Source organism: Xenopus laevis, chromosome 1L (assembly GCF_017654675.1).
Source record: "Xenopus laevis strain J_2021 chromosome 1L, Xenopus_laevis_v10.1, whole genome shotgun sequence".
NCBI classification, from domain to species: domain Eukaryota; kingdom Metazoa; phylum Chordata; class Amphibia; order Anura; family Pipidae; genus Xenopus; species Xenopus laevis.
The window spans coordinates 220,978,747-220,998,440 of NC_054371.1; the positions used below are offsets into that span (position 1 = coordinate 220,978,747).

Genomic DNA, 19,694 nt, shown 5'->3' on the forward strand with positions numbered 1-19,694 from the left:
TCTGCTGTGGTTTTTTTTTTTTTAATTAGGTGTTTCATCAATGACAGAGTGAAGTTTACTATACAGGTTCCAATAAAATCACATGAAACAAAGTGTGGTCCCAACCGATATCTATGTACTATGGATATAAGTCGGGCAAGTTTGTATTTATCATTTGCAGATGCACCAGTGTAGGTTCAGGGGCAGTTTAGGAAGAGGAGCCACAGCTGTTCTGTTTGTTTGGGCTCTTGGCTTAAAGAGGTTGTTCATACAAAACACGAAAAATAGAGCTGGCACTACTCCGGTACCCCAAAAAAATATGATCAAATCAAATAGAATCCAGGAGTCACGAAGTATTAATAAAGTAGTACAAAAAATTTTATTACATCATGTCTAAAAAATAAAAGCCTGACGCGTTTCGTGTCCACACAGGGCACTTAATCATAGGCTTAAGTGTCCTGTGTGGACACGAAACGCGTCAGGCTTTTATTTTTTATACATGATGTAATAAAAATTTTTGTACTACTTTATTAATACTTCGTGACTCCTGGATTCTATTTGATTTGATCATATTTTTTTGGGGTACCGGAGTAGTGCCAGCTCTATTTTTCGTGTTTTGTATGTACTTTCCCCCCCTGCTAAGGGTTTGGAGCATGAGCACCCGGACCCCATATGGTAAGCGGTAAGCTTCCTTATATATATTTTTTTCCGATGTTTTCTGCTTTTTATTTAGTTTGCTCTATTAAAGAGGTTGTTCACCTTCAAACAACTAGTTTCTAGATCACCAGAAATAACGACTTTTTCCAAATACTTTCTATTTTCTATGTGTCAGTGTTTTTCTAATATTGAAGTGTAAAGTTTCATTTTTCACCTTCTGAAGCAGCTCTGGGAGGGGGGGTCGCCGACCCTGTAAACTGTTCTAAATTGATACATTTAGTTGATCCATTCCTTATCTTTGTGAGCAGAATCCCTGAGTTTCATTACAGGCAGCTGTTAGACTTGATACAATAGTTGCTAATACTCCAGAGATGCTGCTGAGAAATGGATGAACTAATGGAGCAAAATTGTAACAGTTCAGAATCTGCACCTGAATTACTGAGCTGCCAGACTCAAACACCTGAGACAGGGACATTCAACTTTAAACTTAGATTTTGGAAAAAACTGTAAAAAAATAAATAATGGGAAATAATTGAAAAAAGTCTTTATTTCTGGGGAACAGAAAAAAGTGTTTGGAAGGTGAACGACCCCTTTAAACAAGTGGAAATCTTACCTTCTATAGTATCAGACTGTTCATCTCATGGGTAAATTGGTCGAATACCTACAGAATTGGTCCATGCAAATCTACATTTCCCTTTATGATTGCTAAAGGCTATTTCAGAACCCAGAAACTCCTGGTGCCCCATCGGAGAAGAGGCATATGCATCAATGATGTCCAAACTGTTTCTCTGCTTCTAAATTCAGTTTGACCCAAATCCAGCTTTTCTGGGTTGTTGGCAAATGCTCATGTCGAAATTTTTTCTTCACTTAAAGGATAAGTAAACCTTAAAAATAAGTGAATGTTAAATTAACGAGGGGGCTATTCTAAGCACTTTTGCCACGTACATTCATTATTTATTTTGTTTTTATTCCAAGATATTAAAGGATACATGTAGGGGCAGATCTATCAAGGGTCGAAGTGAATTCGAGGGAATTTTTTTAAGGGACAAAATTCAAAGTAATTTTTTGGATACTTTGACCATCAAATAGGCTACTACGACAAAATCGTTTGACTATTCGACCATTCGATAATCTAAGCACTGTCTCTTTAAAAAAAACTTCGACTTCAAACCTGACGAATTGCTATGTTAGCCTATGGGGACCTTCTAGAGCATTTTTTTTTTAAGTCGAAGTAAAATCGTTGGATCGATCGCTGAAATCCTTTAAATCGTTCGAATTTACTTCAACCGCAGGATAGCCAAATTCGATGAAAAATCCTTCGACTTCTATATTCAAAGTTGAAGTATTTCAATTCGATGGTCGAATTTTGAAGTATTCACCACTTTGAAATTCAACCCTTGATAAATCTGCCCCGTACCGTTAATATGAATTTTTGTTACAACAGCGCCACCTGCTGGTCATTTTCCCACCAGTCTGACCACCAAGTAGTCAAGGAAGTTGTCAGGAGAAAGAAAGAGGCTGCTCTGATGTTCTTCTGCTTAGGAAAGATTTGAGAAAGGTTTCTAATTTTATTCCTAAGCAGAAGAACATCAGAGCAGCCTCTTTCTTTCTCCTGACAACTTCCTTGACTACTTGGTGGTCAGACTGGTGGGAAAATGACCAGCAGGTGGCGCTGTTGTAACAAAATTCATTCATATTAACAGTACATGTATCCCTTAATATCTTGGAATTAAAGAAAAATAAATAATGAATGTACATTGCAAAAGTGCTTAGAATAGCACCCTCATTAATTTTACATTCACTTATTTTTACTTATCCTTTAAAGGGAACCTGTTGGGTGAAAATATTTTCGCCCAACAAGTGCCCTTTAAAAACTTTTCCAAGGGCAGTGTTTTTCTTTCAAGAGTGTGTCCAAACCTGGATTGAGATTGAAAATATAGCCCTTGGCATTTCAACAGAAAGGTCCAAAAAGGCTCTACGGAGGTTCAATGCAAAGCTACACGACTGCAATAAGCCCCCTGGTATTGCCAAAGATTCCTCGTGAGGAAAGACAAGGCCGTGATCCAAAACCTATATTTATGCTTACATCGAAAGGAAGGTGTTTTGCTCTTGTTGTGTGATGTACAAAGTCTATTACTCATGTGAATTCTGTACATGGAGATCAAATTGGTTTGTATTCGCTAAGCATTAAAGCCGAGTTCTCATTTCAGTTTTATTGGTGCCACCACCATCATCACCAGGTTTAAGTTGCAACAGAAATAAAATTCTTCTACTAAAAGGCAAGTCCAGGAGCTTGGCCCACAACCCTGTGTGTTTCATTGTCACTTCACAATTGGTCTAAATTACTTTGATTAGTTTTAACAAAGCTGCTCGTTAAGATTCATTTATTCCAACAGCTTGTTCTATACATTTCCTCCCATGTTTCCTCTATAATAATCCTTTGCTTAGTGTAGCCTATTTGTTGTACAGCAGCTACAAACACAACTGATAACACTACCGCAATGTTTGTCTATGGGAGGCCTGAGAAAGGCTGCCTATGTCTCAATAAATGGGCATTTAAAGGAACAATAACATGAAAAAAAGTGTTTTAAAGTAATAAAAATATAATGCATTGTTGCCCTGCACTCGTAAAACTGCTTTGTTTGCTTCAGAAACACTACTATAGTTTATATAAACAAGCTGCTGTGTAGCCATGGGGCAGCCATTCAAGCACCGGATACACAGTAGATAACAGATAAGTACTACTATAGTTTATATAAACAAGCTGCTGTGTAGCCATGGGGGCAGCCATTCAAGCACAGGATACACAGTAGATAACAGATAAGTACTACTATAGTTTATATAAACAAGCTGCTGTGTAGCCATGGGGACAGCCATTCAAGCACAGGACACACAGTAGATAACAGATAAGTACTACTATAGTTTATATAAACAAGCTGCTGTGTAGCCATGGGGCAGCCATTCAAGCACAGGATACACAGTAGATAACAGATAAGTACTACTATAGTTTATATAAACAAGCTGCTGTGTAGCCATGGGGGCAGCCATTCAAGCACAGGACACACAGTAGATAAGATAAGTACTACTATAGTTTATATAAACAAGCTGCTGTGTAGCCATGGGGACAGCCATTCAAGCACATGATACACAGTAGATAACAGATAAGTACTACTATAGTTTATATAAACAAGCTGCTGTGTAGCCATAGGGGCAGCCATTCAAGCACATGATACACAGTAGATAACAGATAAGTACTACTATAGTTTATATAAACAAGCTCTTGTGTAGCCATGGGGGCAGCCATTCAAGCACAGGATACACAGTAGATAACAGATAAGTACTACTATAGTTTATATAAACAAGCTGCTGTGTAGCCATAGGGGCAGCCATTCAAGCACAGGATACACAGTAGATAACAGATAAGTACTACTATAGTTTATATAAACAAACTGCTGTGTAGCCATGGGGGCAGCCATTCAAGCACAGGATACACAGTAGATAACAGATAAGTACTACTATAGTTTATATAAACAAGCTGCTGTGTAGCCATAGGGGCAGCCATTGAAGCACAGGATACACAGTAGATAACAGATAAGTACTACTATAGTTTATATAAACAAACTGCTGTGTAGCCATGGGGGCAGCCATTCAAGCACAGGATACACAGTAGATAACAGATAAGTACTACTATAGTTTATATAAACAAGCTGCTGTGTAGCCATTGGGGCAGTCGTTCAAAGGAGAAAAGGCTCAGGTTACACAGCAGATAAGCTCTGTAGAACATAATGGTGTTATCTGTTATCCTCTATTTAACCTGTGCCATGTAGACTTTTTTTCAATTTCCGCCATTGCTGCACAGCAGCTTGTTTATATGAACTATAGTAGTGTTTCTGAAGCAAACAGATCAGTTTTACCAGTGTAGTGTAACACTATTATATTTTCATTAATTTAAAGCACTTTCCTTTAAATAGAATTAAACAATTGATTTTTCCTTACTTAATTTTCCCATTTACAGTGGCGAGTGCTATGGTCAGACTAAGCCTTTCTGGGCTTCCAACCTTTTTTATCTTTCTTTCCTATTACAGGTATGGTACCTATTATCCAGAATGCTTGTGACCTTGGGCTTTCCGGATAAGGCATATTTCTGTGATTTGGATCTTCATACCTTAAGTCTACTAGAAAATCATGTAAACATGAAACAAACCCAATAGGCTGGTTTTGCTTCCAATAAGGATTAATTATATCTTAGTTGGGATCAAGTACAAGCTACTGTTTTATTATTACACGGAAAAAGGAAATCATTTTAAAAAATTTGGATTATTTGGATAAAATGGAGTCTATGGGAGATGGTCATTCCGTAATTCAGAACTTTTTGGATAACGGGTTTCCGGATAGCGGATCCCATACCTGTACTAACATTGACATAAGAATTCCTTTTCAGTAAAGCTATGGGCAAGCGGCACCCAAACGTCATACAGAAATTCATTGTTAATAGAAGCTGGGTGACCTTGATTGAAGGTCAACTAGGTGATTTTTGGGAAGGATTCTTAATTCTCAAAGAAATCCAGCTTGATGGTTAATCAGGTGGAAACTTTTATGTGAAATTGATAGTACAGCTTTTCTTTATGGACGAAACAACGGCTGCAACCTTGTTGCTAATAATGGAGGAAAAATGGGGGAACTAAGGATGGCCTTTACCAAAGTTGGTCCTCAGAGTTGGATGTCAGAGGAGAAGAAGAGGGGCTATACTACTGGAATGGCAAATTAGTCTGGGAATGGTAATGTGTCCCTCATCAAGATCATAGGTCAATAAAGTTGGCATAACTGAGGGGTCAGGCAAGGACACCACACGTTGGAACATGTTGGACCCGACTGCTCCTTTGCATAACAGCCAATGTAACAGTTCCATTGGAGGCAGTGCTGTATTTAGGCAGATGCTGCTCTAGGCCCTTGACCAATCGTGAGTAGAGGGGGTGGTCAGAGGTCCAATGTCTAAGGGCAGAGACATACGTGAAGATTCGGAGAGATTTAGTCGCCCGGCAACAAATCGCCTCTCCTTCGAGCGACTAATCTCACTGAAAAGCCTTCCCACTGGCTACAATCTAAATCGCCAGCAGGATTGCACTCAGAATGCTTTGTTTTCCGAAGTCGCAATTTCGATTCTAGCTGGTGGGAAGGCAGTTTGGAGAGATTAATCGGCTAAAGAACAAGCGTTTTGTCGCTGGGCGACTAAATCTCCCTGAATCTTCGCGTGTGTCCCTGCCCTAGAGCAGCACCATAACCAAGTACATTGAAGGCAGCGCTATCTTTTGGGCAGGGCCCTCTTGTGTTGGTTATTGGTTGTTTATGTATGTATACACTCATTATTGCAGATTCAATTAGCGGAATGGTAAAAAATGTTTAATTTTTAAGTTTTTTGGTATACTGCTGTAATTTTGGATATTTTAATGTGCTTCAAATAAATTTTCATTTTTTTTACCATTTTCCTTGGTGCTCCACTAATTGAATCTACAAAGGAAATGGACTCTCAGCATGGGATGGCTGTGGACGTGTACCACGCTGAAGCCGGTCGATGTCCGGTAAGTGCTCCCACTAAAACCTTTGCGCTGGACTTATTTATTGTACAACACTGCTGAATATTTTGGCATTTTATAAATACAGGTTAATAGCTCAGCTCAACAAGGAGTAATAAATAAAAGCCACTGAATCCATTTACATTTTATCTCACTTTTATCATGACAAAATATTAGAAGTTACACATAGTGATTCGAAAAGTTCATACAAGCGTACATTCCATATATAATTTTTCAAGTCACCTGCTTGCAATGAACCCATTACTGGCAGCATAAAATATACGTTTTTTTCCCCCCCCAGTGCATCACCAACAAGTCATCCATAGAGAACAAAACATGAACAATTCCAAAGGTCAGAGGACTAGCTAGCGAGAATATGCACAAAAAAAACAATTTCTTGATTGTGCACTGTATAATGCATGCTGTTTAACGTCCTTAAGGCACACACCAAGATTTGGGAGCTTCTTCCTTTCCAGGTTTTTCCCACACTGAACGTGACATCAAAACACCCCAAATCATCTCCTGCCCCTATCTATGGGAATAAAGTTCGACTTATTATCAGTTTCATGAATGGTTTCTTGCATTATCGCACAATTCACACAAAGTAGGTAGATAGGAGGTGTTTGAGGAATCTTCTAAACAGAAAAATGCAGCATGCGAATTGCACCCAAATACCTTCATGTTCTATAGATCTACGTTTTTTGGAAAACCCTACATCTGGGTTGAGGCTGGTCAACAAAGAGAGACGTTAAATAATAACTATATGCAAGGGACCACATGCAAAAGGACAATTATTAGGACAATTAGAAGAGCAAGTCCACTAGACCTGAATTTATTAAAATGCAGTTTTAGAGTTAGAACTATAAAAATTTATTTTTGGTGCTAAGATACTCTATTTATGGCTTAATGGACCCCACCGATTGATTATAATATCCCACAAAACTCAAGGGCACTGGCTTATAAACTGTGGGAATGGCCCAGATTGGGGGGAGGAGGTGGTGTTTGGAGCAGAGCCAGAGAAGGCTCAACCTGGAGGCCACTTATTATGAGATCTTGGAAGAATGTCTCTCTCCTAGATGCACCAAAAAAGCCCATCTTGAAGGCCAGTTAGGGTGATATTTAGGGTGAAAATATATTTGCTGTGCTATATATTCTTGGAACCATGTCTGAATGGCTGATACACCAAGGCTTTCCTGTAACCTTTAACCTTGCTTTGCATTGGGAACTCCAAAGGGGTCTTGGACTGAAATATATCAATAGGGATGTAGCGAACCGCCGATAATGTGTTCGCGAACGCCGTTCGCGAACACCGGCAAAAATTGCGAACAGTTCGCGAACTTCGAACATCCGAAAATCGTTCGATTCGAACGATCGAAGGATTTTAATCGTTCGATCGAACGATTTTCGTTCGAATCGAACGAAAATCGTTCGATTTTAGCGGTCGAATGGTCGAATGGTCGAACGATTTTGACGCGAACGCCTATTGGCGAACGTCGCGCGACGTTCGCGAACTTGCGGCGGACGCGAACAGTCCGCGACATCCCTATATATCAATCAATCATTGCTCTTGGGCTTCATAGTCTGTGTTTTTTATAGGTAGAATATCACCGATACCTTTAGCACTCATCTCTATTTCATATAATGCATTCATGGAAATAGCACTGAAATGGAATACAAAGCTGCTCAAGAAAAATAATTACTGTGGGGCTTCCAAAGCCTATGAACAAACATCACCAATAAGATCATAAACGGTTAAAGCCCCTTGATACCTTCTACATAATGGGGAGTTTAATAATAAATTTGAAATATTTGCTGTAGGGCTACAGCAAATATTCCAATTTTATTATTAAACTTCCCATTCTGTAGAAGGTAACAAGGGGCTTTATCCAATTCATCTTAGTCCTCCAAGCTGTAGAGAAATGTACCATGATGCAAAAAAAACCAAAAAGAAAAAAAACAACAACACTACAGAATTTGACTTTTTGTTAGTTTGTTTCTAGTATTTCGGTTTATAGATAAAGTAAATAATTTCTCTCTTGGCAGTGAAAAGAAAATATACACCCTCCTCCTCAGGATAAAGGGAATTAATGTTCTACGCTATAGAGATATACACTCATACTGTACTATACAAGAGAAACAATATGGCAACAAACTAATGTATAAATGAAATAAACAAAAACTAACATTCTGTGCACACAGTAAGCAAAACAAATTCAAACGGGATATCTATTTCTAAAACAATTGGACTTGCTGAGTAAGCATTGGAAACGTTTCACTACTCATCTGAGCAAACTGAAGAAGCTGCTCGGATGAGTAGTGAAACGTCTGCAATGATTACTCGGCAAGTCCAGTTATTTTAGATTTACTTACACTAGATATACTATGACCTGGATGAATGAAAATCTTCACAGCCAAATTCCAACTGGATTATATCAGGGCTGTTTGGGGGTCTGGGGTGTCGTTTTTTCAGCTTTTATTGAGGCTTTTTAACTGTGATTTTGTGCGTTCTCTTTTGTTGGGAAATTTTAATGAAACTGGTCTTTACAGAGAAAGCTAGGGCAGTGGCTACCAAGGCATGGCTAGGATCCAGCAGGTATGAGAAAGTAAGTTGTGGTTGGGGTAGAGTTGAAAAAAAATCTGCTGGAAAGTAAATGAGTAAAAAAATTGGAGGTCGGCAGAGGATGAGGAAGAACTTGTGTCTATGGAGTGTGAGGAGGTGGAGAGAGAAAAGCTGGATGAGGTGCCTGGGTCTAAACTCAAATCTGTCTGAAAACAGGATCTGCTTCTGGAAGTGGTGGTGGTCAGTGAATCCCAAGCAAGTTTGTGATACACATAAGGAATGCCCAAGGCTTGGCACAATATAATTAAAGCATTTGCCAACTTGGAGGATGAAGTTCAGCAAGAGTTGCCAGAGACAGAGGACTGAGGAAGCCAAGACATTTGAAGAGGAGTGGGAAAGTAGAGTAAATGGGTAAAGGTAAGCTCAAGGAATGGTACAAGTACAAGGTACAAGGAAGGATGGTATTGGACAACCAATAGGTTTGTATTGCTTAAAAGAAGACAAAGCGGAGGACAGAAAGAATACTATTGACATATTCATTAAGTGTCAACATATTCCTCAACACTGTACAAAAAATGTGTTTTTTTTTTTAAAGAAGGCTGTCAAGTTTTCAAGTTAAAAGATTTAATGTTGTTAGATGTTCCAACCATACTACCAAAGATGTAATGTACGAACTCCCAATTACTTTCAGCACATGGAGTATTAAGTATCCTAATGCAATGAAACAGCCTTTCAATTTGGATCTTTTAGACATTTTTTTCTGGAGACATGACTGACCAATAAGATTTGAGAGATATAATCCAAAAAAAAAGACTGGCCCTCATTGTGGTCTTTTTAATAGCGATAAAGGAATTGAGGTGAGGAGGCTGGTAGAAGTCTGGAGGCAGAAGGTCCCCCGCTGCCGCTTTCTATGAGTTTTCCTCCTTGATCTCACTGTCGAAGGGAAAAGACAAGAAGCATATTGAGAACTAGAGGCAGATTGTCACTTAGTAATGATAGGAAGATTCTCAGAAAGGTTCTTTTTTCTAGGTTTATATTATTTTCAGACATGTTATTGTAGTATTTCAGCATTACATGGTGAAAGAGCAGAGAATTTTAAAGCAGGTGGGGGTAAATCCTTTTTTGGGTCAAGGCATTTGAATATGAGTACTTATGGGCTAGTTCATCTAAGAACAATATCCTGGGCCATAGTAAGATTAAACGTTTCTTAAAAAGGGGCAAGGAGCTTCCCGCCTTTGTTGGCAAGGCAAAAACTTTGAGGTTGGTACAGGGGTTGGATAGTTGGGAGCATTTATGCAAATGATGTGACAGTAGGGTTGCCACCTTTTCAGAAACAAAATACCGGCCTTCCTATATATTTATCTTTTTTCCATGTGGCAACCCTATGTGACAGTGGATGTCTTAAAGCCTAAGGAGATGGAGTGGATGTCCAGTTGTATCAGAGGGTACTCAGGGGCAGTAGACCCTTATTGGGGAGAAATATGGGGATAATGGCAGGTTCAGTAGGGGAAAGAAACTTCATATTGGCAAGTTAAAATGTCAGTGGTTGAAATCTTGGAAGCTGACCTATGGTGAAAGGGTTGATCTTTCCATTCCTTGTATGTGGCGAATGCTTTTTCTTTGGTAGAATATTTCAAGTCTATTGCCTATTCTTTAACAGATGCTCTGGGGAAATAGGCTTAACCCAGTCAAAAGGAGAATTCTGTTCCTACAGAGAAAAGATGGTAGTAAGAGACTCTCTCATTCTGAGATGTATAAATGGTGAAAAGTTACAGGGTACGTTTTTGATAATGCTTGGTTGTTTTTGCAAGGTAAATACTAAAGCACATTTAGTTGAAGGTTTATGGTCATAAGCTGGTAGAACTTTGGTGGATTGTGTGACCTCAAATAGTTTGTATGACTGATAATGGGGTGTCGTGTGTGTAGTTATAGATATGGAGAAATGGCCTATAATATAATTAGCAGGAGGCATCGTGCATTGTTTTCACAGTCATAAGGTACTTTCTGTGGTCTATGAGGAGCAAGAAAATATTTGGGGAAAAATGGGAAATGATAGATTCTACAATCAAGCATTTTGAGAGAGATTCTTTTTGTACAATTTAGTAAAATCACCTGATGCAATGGGAATGAAACTATTTGGAGAAATGGAGAATATTTCATGGTCAAATGTCTTTTCTTGCAGAAAATGTAATTGTGTAACGAGTTCAACGAAGATTCCCATATACAGTAAGTACAAACATATAGACTTCTAGCTCTATGCACACACAATAAACCATGTCCTCACACTGTACTACTCAAACGGAAAAATAAAAGGACGGTTATGTTTTTATAAACAGGGTATATTTTTCTTTAATAGTTTTAACAGCGGCAGTTAAATTTTAGACAAAAATCATAATAGAACTTTCAACCTCTCAAATCCCAATACGTAGACCATTTCCCAAAGACGGAGGAAGAGCAAATTCCCCAATGTCGAGCGGGTCATGTAATCCGTTCTTCCCGCGTGTGCCGAGAAGAAAATCCCAGACTCCTTGAAACATTTAAGCACCCAAGAGAGCTGTGGCGATCATTAAACAGCGTATGGTCAACATACAGAACGAGGCTCACTAAGTCCCTGATTGTAACAGCACTTTCGATATATATATATATTTTTTTTGCCAATAGCAATAAAGAGCATTGAACAGACACCGTAGAATCAGCCACAAACAGTTGATAAAGAGCAGGATTTTTCGCCACGTATAAGACAGGACTTTTTTTACTCTTTTGTTTTAATGTTAACAGCACAAAGTCGATATAATACATGGTAATAAAACAGAAGCCGGTATTGCCTAATTCAATCACGTGCTTGCAATACGGGGGGGGTGGGGGGGAGGCTTGCAGCAAATGGCACAACGAAAATTTGACCTGTAACGACACCAAAATAGAATATTTTCCGTTGAGTTATAGCAACATCTTTTTTCCTCTTTATATTTCCTTTCAATGTGCATCTCGTGGTTGACAATTCCTTCATAAGTGGCGTTGCCATATAGCAGTGATGAGTAACCAGTGTGAGTAGCAACTCTGAGTATTCCTCAAATATCAAACCAACCCAATCACCAGCACTGCTACACAGTATCAAGGGAAATCCCAGGGGGAGAGTCTCTTTTTGGAATGTTAGAATAGATCAATGGCAGAAGAGCAATGGTCAGTGGCCCAGTGGATTCCTGGGAAAGTGGTTTTGCTCAGCCATTTGACCTTAGGTATTTGTGATTCTCCCAGTTTGTAGATTATTTTAGCATGCACACTTCCTTCCTTCTGGCTTGGCTTCATCTAGTTTCCCAGAGGTTCCACCGTTAACAGCGTCTGGTACTTGGGTCTTGTCCACACACTGTTCCATCCGTTTCATTATCAAGTCCAGAAGAGTGTCCACTGACTTCTCCACATCTTTCCCAGAAGCCGCACTTGTCTCAAAATAGGGAATGCTAGCAAACAGAGAAGGCATCATGTTAGATTTCTAGTTTATCTAATTTATCTAGGAGCTCATAAATTATTCAAAGTGTTGGAAGTGTAGAGATCACATAATGGGGTCAAACTTGAGATATCTATTTAAAAGCTGATGATACATGGTCATAATTGCTGCAAATATTGAAATCTGGAGTCAGACTGGCCTGTCCACAGGTGGGCCCTACCCAAAGACAATGTCTATCAGCCTTTTCTCCATCAGCCTTTGTTCTCCGTCATAGATTTGTATGACAACTACTACATTTAGCAGTGTCTATTAGCCTGTCCAGACGTGGGCCCTACCCAAGGACAATGTCTATCAGCCTTTTCTCCATGAGCCATTCTTCTCCATCATGGATCTGTATGACACCGACTACATTTAGAAGTGTCTACAACCCTTGATGTGAGGTTCTCTAGAGGGCCCTAGGAGGCCCAGTGCAACAATGTTTAAAGCACCAGTGTGGATGACTATGATATCCCTTAATCAGAAATGCTCACCCATAATGACTGCCTGATATGGAATATTCCTCTTAGAAAGATTTGAAGCACCGTGTATTGCTTTCCCTAAAACAGATCTTTCAATATTCAATTTAGTGGCACTTTGATGGGCAACTCACCCATATTTATCAGCAAGTTCCTTCGCTTGCCTTTCATTCACCTCTCTCTGGTCTGACAAGTCAGCCTTGTTGCCAATTAAAACAATGTCGGGATTCTCGCAGTAAGCGTTTGCTTGAAGTTGGCCTGAAATGAAAAAATACATATTATACATAGGTTTTATTTGCCTCAATACTGTGGAATATGGAACCCTATGATCTACAGAGTTTGGTCCTGAGATGCTACGGCTCTGCATTGTCCTTATACCATAATACTTACTCATCCAGTTTCTGACATTCAAGAAGCTCTGTTGACTAGTGAGATCAAACATCAACAAGAAGCCCATGGCATCTCTGAAAAATGCTGTAGTGAGACTTCGGAACCTACAAAATAGAAAAAAATCAAAAAATCAGAAAAAATACATTTGATATAATTAAATATGAAGGTGAAATGAAAGAAGAAGTTTACAAGAAGAAGTGGCAGGACAATCTAGAATATCTGTTGTGTTGGTCTTTGGAATAGACATGGAATTTACATGTCTAATTTTAAGTTAATATGACATATAAATGGACAATTTTTGTGCATGAATTTTTGGAGCACTTTTTTTTAGCACAAGGAGACTCTCTAAGAACCCCTGGGGCTGATGAATTCTCTATTGAATTGAACATTTTTGCAGTCGGCTTCACATTATTGACGGGTTGTTTTTCACAAGAAGCTCCAGGCCAACTTTTTTCATAAACAAAGTGTTTATTGTCAACAATGTTTGTGCTAAGCTATAAATAATAAATCAGGAGGGAGACGGCCTGGGAGAATCATCTATCACTGGCCAATATAGGAGGGTGGCAGATGATATGAGTTCTTGTGGAGTTTATGAACCATAAGCTTGGGGCAGTGTTTTTGTGGAGAGGATTCCCTAGAAAGATGAAGCACAGGCATAAGCTTGGTGGCAAAAATTACCGGAAAGCAATATGGAATGTGATATATAGAGCCTGATTTCCAGAAATATGAATCAGAAATATGTGTCAGTCCAAATTTTATAAAGACAGGTAAAAATAAACCAAGAACCACTGATGATTCCAATTTTCTCTAATTTTTCCCTCAAGTTGCAATGTCAAGATACCGCAGTGCAATGTGCCGTCTGGCCATGTAGGTCCCAGAAAGAAGGGTACAGCAAATATATAGTGAATGACTTACCCCCTACTGTAAAATATAAGGCTATAATAAGTCACAACTATATTTTTACACAAGTTTCCATGTGTCATGACAGAAATTACTCACTAAGCACCAATTTTAACAAATGACATCACTATTCACCGTTTATATAGTGAATAAAGTACCCCCTCTTATAAAATATAAGGATATTATAAGTTACCAAGGACTTTCATGACCATATAAAAACACGAGGCTTCTCAGCCTATTCTCACCATTCTGCCCTGTTGATGGCCATAAACAGGGATGGATGGTGAGAATAGGCCGAGAAGTGGACAATAGGATAAGATGGTGGAGATAACGCAAGATAATGACAGGGATATAATAAGCCGATATCTACAAGTGAAGATGGAAACAGTATGTCAAAACATTACCGTTCTTGCCCAGCAGTGTCCCAAAGTTGCAAATGCACCTTGAACGTTTTGCCAGGAGTGCCACCTGGTCCTGCATTGCTGTATATCTGGGCAATAACAACACAAAATAGTCCAACATTATTCCTATGTCAGTCTGTAACATGCACAACACAACTCACCAGGCATTTCTAACTATTGTTTTTGTATGTACATAAGAGAACTTGTATACAGAACCCCCTAATCTTTGCTCTGCCTCTTCCATGCAGGCTTTGGAAGGATAAAAAGGAGAATAGAGAATGAGAAATATGAGGGAAAAGAAAGAAAGAAAGAAAGAAAGAAAGAAAGAAAGAAAGAAAGAAAGAAAGAAAGAAAGAAAGAAAGAAAGAAAGAAAGAAAGAAAGAAAGAAAGAAAGAAAGAAAGAAAGAAAGAAAGAAAGAAAGAGAAAGAAAGAAAGAAAGAAAGAAAGAAAGAAAGAAAGAAAGAAAGAAAGAAAGAAAGAAAGAAAGAAAGAAAGAATTATTTCCCTACTGGGGAAACTGGAGAACTCAAGAGAAGGAGAAAAGGGAATAGAGAAAGAGAAATATGAGGGAAAAAGCAAAATAGAAGGGATGAGAGAAAAGTAGGAGATGGGAAAGGTTTAGAAAGAAAAGGAAAAAAGAAGGAAAGAGAAAGAAAAAAATATTTCCCCCAATCAGAAAATCAAGAGAACCCTCCACAAAAGGAGACTAGAGGGGGTAAAGGAGGAATGGAAGACATAACAAGAGGGAAGAAATTAGACTAGAGCAGAACATTATAACAAAAGGAGTTAAAGGGATACTGTCAGGAAACAAACATTTTTTTCAAAATGAATCAGTTAGTGCTGATCCAGCAGAATTCTGCACTGAAATCCATTTCTCCAAAGAGCAAACAGATTTTTTTATATTCAATTTTGAAATCTGACCCTGGTCATGTGACTTGTGCCTGCACTTTAGGAGAGAAATGCTTTCTGGCAGGCTGCTGTTTTCCTTCTCAATGTAACTGAATGTGTCTCAGTGGGACATGGGTTTTTACTATTGAGTGTTGTTCTTAGATCTACCAGGCAGCTGTTATCTTGTGTTAGGGAGCTGTTATCTGGTTACCTTCCCATTGTTCTTTTGTTTGGCTGCTGGGGGGGGGAGGGAGGGCGTGATATCACTCCAACTTGCAGTACAGCAGTAAAGAGTGATTGAAGTTTATCAGAGCACAAGTCACATGACTTGGGGTGGTGGGAAATTGACAATATGTCTAGCCCCATGTCAGATTTCAAAATTGAATATAAAAAAATCTGTTTGCTCTTTTGAGAAATGGATTTCAGTGCAGAATTCTGCTGGAGCAGCACTATTAACTGATTCATTTTGAAAAAAAAATTTTTCCCATGACAGTATCCCTTGAAGAAGTTCAATGCTGGGTTCTCTAAGGTTCCTGGAGACCCAGATGCAGATGGGGAAAAGGGAGAACTCAAGAGAAGGAGAAAAGGGAACAGAGAAATATGTGGGAAAAGACAAAAAAAGAAGGGATGAGAAACATAAAAAGTAGGAGATGGGAAAGGTTAGAAAGAAAGAAGTTGCAGTGGTTCTCTAAGGTTCCTGGAGACCCAGATGCCACCACAGTAAACACTGTTAACTTGCAAAAGGGGCTTTACCTTACATAAATCCTTTTCCACTAATATAGGTATGGGGTCTGTTATCCAGAATGCCTGGGACCTGGAGTTTTCCAGATCAGGGGTCTTTCACTAATTTGGATTCCCATACATTAAGCCTATAAAAAATGATTTAAACATGAATTAAACCCATAAGATTGTTGTTTTCTCTAATAAGGATCAAGTACAAGGTACTGTTTTATTATTACAGAGAAAAAAGGGGAATCATTCTCAAAAAACAATTATTGATTATTTCCCATAATTCAGAACTTTCTGTATAACAGATCCCACACCCACAGGTTTCATGTGCAGAAGACAGGTCGTTGTAATAATGTATGTAGTTAAGACTAGACCTTGTAAATATATTATATACACTTATATGATTATACAAATAATACGACTTAAGAACATTCATTCCCAGAGTCTGAAGGCTTTTCACTCTGCGCAATGTATTTCACACCAGTAATAGAAAGGGAAATCAAACAGATGACATTTCTAATGAAGCCGTGTGGCAATCTGGCCCCGGAGATAAGTGTTAATTGTGCGTCCAATGTTGTCATTAAATAAATTATGGGACGCCTTAAGGAAATTCCCACAAATACACACGAAGATCCAACAAACCTGAATATTCATATCTTTGAAATGTGAGAAAATAAATATTACTGGATGGGGGAAGGTATACAAAGTCTGCTGGCCAAAGGGAACATTGTCCTGTGATATACTGATGAACATATATATATATATATATATATATATATATATATATATATATATATATATATATATATATATATATATATATATATATATATATATATATATATATATATATATATATATATATATATATATATATATATATATATATAATATTAAAGTTCTACAACCGAAGGGTTTTGAGGACATATTGTACATCACTATTACTTTCAAAGTCTTAGGGGAGGGGGAGAAAAAGGTGCCCTAAATTCATCAAATCTGTAGTATTTTGCCAATGCTAAACTATAAAGTCTATTTTAACAGCCCATTGACCTGGGGTTTTCGGGATAACGGATCTTTCCATAATTTGGATCTCCATGCCTTAAGTCTACTAGAAAATCATGTAAACATTAAATAAACCCAATAGGCTGGTTTTGCTTCCAATAAGGATTAATTATATCTTAGTTGGGATCAAGTACAAGCTTCTGTTTTATTATTACAGAGAAAAGGGAAATCATTTTTAAAAATTTGGATTATTTGGATAAAATGGAGTCTATGGGAGATGGCCGTTCCGTAATTCGGAGCTTTCTGGATATTGGGTTTCCGGATAAGGGATCCTATACCTGTACTTACATACTCATTTATAGGTAAATAATGTAATATACTGTAGTGAGAGATCAGCAATTCTTAATAGGGTAGGGCAGAAGTTTAGCGATTATAATTACCTCCAAGTGACTCTAAACACACTGAGGGGATTTTAATATGAAACACACAGCTGCCATCTTGCTCCCTGTGTCCCCTCCCTTAAAGGGGTTGTTCACCTTTGAGTTATCTTTTAGTATGATGTAGAGAATGATATTATTAGATAATTTGCAATTGGCTTTCATTTTTTATTACTTGTGGTTGTTGAATTATTTAGCTTTTTATACAGCAGATGGGGGTATTTTAATATGGAACGCACTGCCGCCATCTTGCTCCCAGTATCCCCTCCCTTAAAGGGGTTGTTCATGTTTTAGTTAACTTTTAGTATGATGTAGAGAGTGATATTCTGAGACAATTTGCAATTGGTTTTCATTTTTTATTGTGTGTGGTTTTTGAGTTATTTAGCTTTTTATTTAGCAGCTGGGGGTATTTTAATTTGAAACACACTGCCGCCATCTTGTTTCCAGTATCTCCTCGCTTAAAGGGGTTGTTCACCTTTGAGTTAACTTTTAGTATGGTGTAGAGAGGGGTATTCTGAGACAATTTGCAATTGGTTTTCATTTTTTATTATTTGTGGTTATTTAAGTTATTTAGCTTTTTATTCAGCAGCTCTCCAGTTTGTAATTTCAGCAGTCTGGTTGCTAGATTCCAAACTACCCAAGCAACCATGTAAAGATTTAAATAAGAATTAAAGAAACCTGGATATAAAGATGAGTAAAAAAGAAGTAGCAATAAACAATAACTTTGTAGCCTTAAAGGACATTTCTTTTTAGATGGGGTCAGTGACACCCGTTTAAAAACCGGAAAAGAGTCAGAAGAAATAGGCAAAGCAAAAAACTATAAAAAATAAATAAATAATGAAGGCCAAATGAGAAGCTGCTTAGCATTGGCCACCCTAGAACATATTAATTGTTAATTTAAAGGTGAACCATCCCTTTAACCTGGGTCACCCAACTTTATCAAGTGGAAGGGAAACTTGGGAAAGTGGCAAGTTCACTGCCAGTTCTCTGGGCCAGTGCATTTTTTTTAAAAAGGAGGAGTTCTAGTCAGAGGTAGGCAATTAGAATCACTGGGAGGTGCCTAACAAAGTGGCACTAGCCCAGTGATTTGGGGTTTAATTCCCCTTTAATGATTTGATTTTCTTGAAGGGCCTCTATGCCGCCATGTTTGTATTCTCTGCTTTTGTTTGCCTCATGGAAGATAATAAATAAAATGGTATGTCCCTTATGTCCCAGATCCTTATATCCCATAACATCACCCGCCGATGTTCAAATAAACCATTTTGTGAGAAATGAATCTATTGAGCCATGACATTAGCCGGCGATAATAATACGATGCAGAAATGAAACCGATTTAAAGAAGGAACATGAGTGGGATAATATATTTAATTTCATTAGGAGGTCGGCAAGATTAATGGCGTGTCAAGGACTCATCAGTGTGGGGGTGACTCCGAGTCAGCAGAAGGAACAGAAGGGAGACTGTAGGTGCCCTCAGCTCCAATCATTTCTTATGAACTCCTAAAGTCTTAGATGAAGTCCCAAACACTGATATTAATTACACAACACAAACTGCAGTTATTGGAATCCTATCGCCCAAGGTGTAATATCCCATAGTACAGAGAGAGAGAAGTTTATTAAATACAGTAAAATAGCCGCCAGGGTAAATAACAGGTTTGAAATAATAACATTTCCGTGGGTTGTTCACCTTTGAGTTAACTCTTAGTTTGATGTAGAGAGTGATATTCTGAGACCATCTGCAATTGGTTTTCATTTTTTATTATTTGTGGTTTTTGAGTTATTTAGCTTTTTATTCAGCGGCTCTCCAGTTTGCCGTTTCAGCAATCTGGTTGCTAGGGTCCAAATTACCCTAGCAACCATGTATTGATTTGAATAAGAGACTGGAATATGAATAGGAGAGGCCTGAATAGAAAGAGGAGTAATAAAAAGTCGCAATAACAATAAATGTGTAGCCTTACAGAGCATTTGTTTTATAGATGGGGGTCAGTGACCCCCCCATTTGAAAGCTGGAAAGGGTCGGAAGAATAAAGCAATTCATTGAAAAAAACTATAAAAAAGAAAAATGAAATCTAACTGAAAAGTTGCTTAGAATAAGCCATTCTATAACATACTAAAAGGTTACTTAAAGGAGAACCGCTCCTTTATTTACAAACAGTATTCCTATGAGCAGGGGGAATTAGGGTTGGATCTTACCCTTCCATTCAACACAGGCTTATTTG

General features: G+C 38.2%; 1 protein-coding gene across 5 annotated transcripts in view; it reads right to left on the minus strand.

Moving 5' to 3' along the window:
- Positions 1 to 11,100: 11,100 nt before the first annotated feature.
- rab27b.L (RAB27B, member RAS oncogene family L homeolog) overlaps positions 11,101 to 19,694 on the minus strand; it is a 135,323-nt gene continuing 126,729 nt past the window's right edge. For all 5 annotated transcript variants that reach the window (XM_018243741.2, NM_001091129.1, XM_041578964.1 and 2 more), the window contains 4 exon segments: positions 14,424 to 14,509; positions 13,120 to 13,223; positions 12,864 to 12,987; positions 11,101 to 12,227 (listed from right to left, as the gene is read on the minus strand). In XM_018243741.2, the coding sequence (XP_018099230.1) occupies positions 12,038 to 12,227; positions 12,864 to 12,987; positions 13,120 to 13,223; positions 14,424 to 14,509 (504 nt within the window). In that variant the 3' untranslated portion in view covers positions 11,101 to 12,037.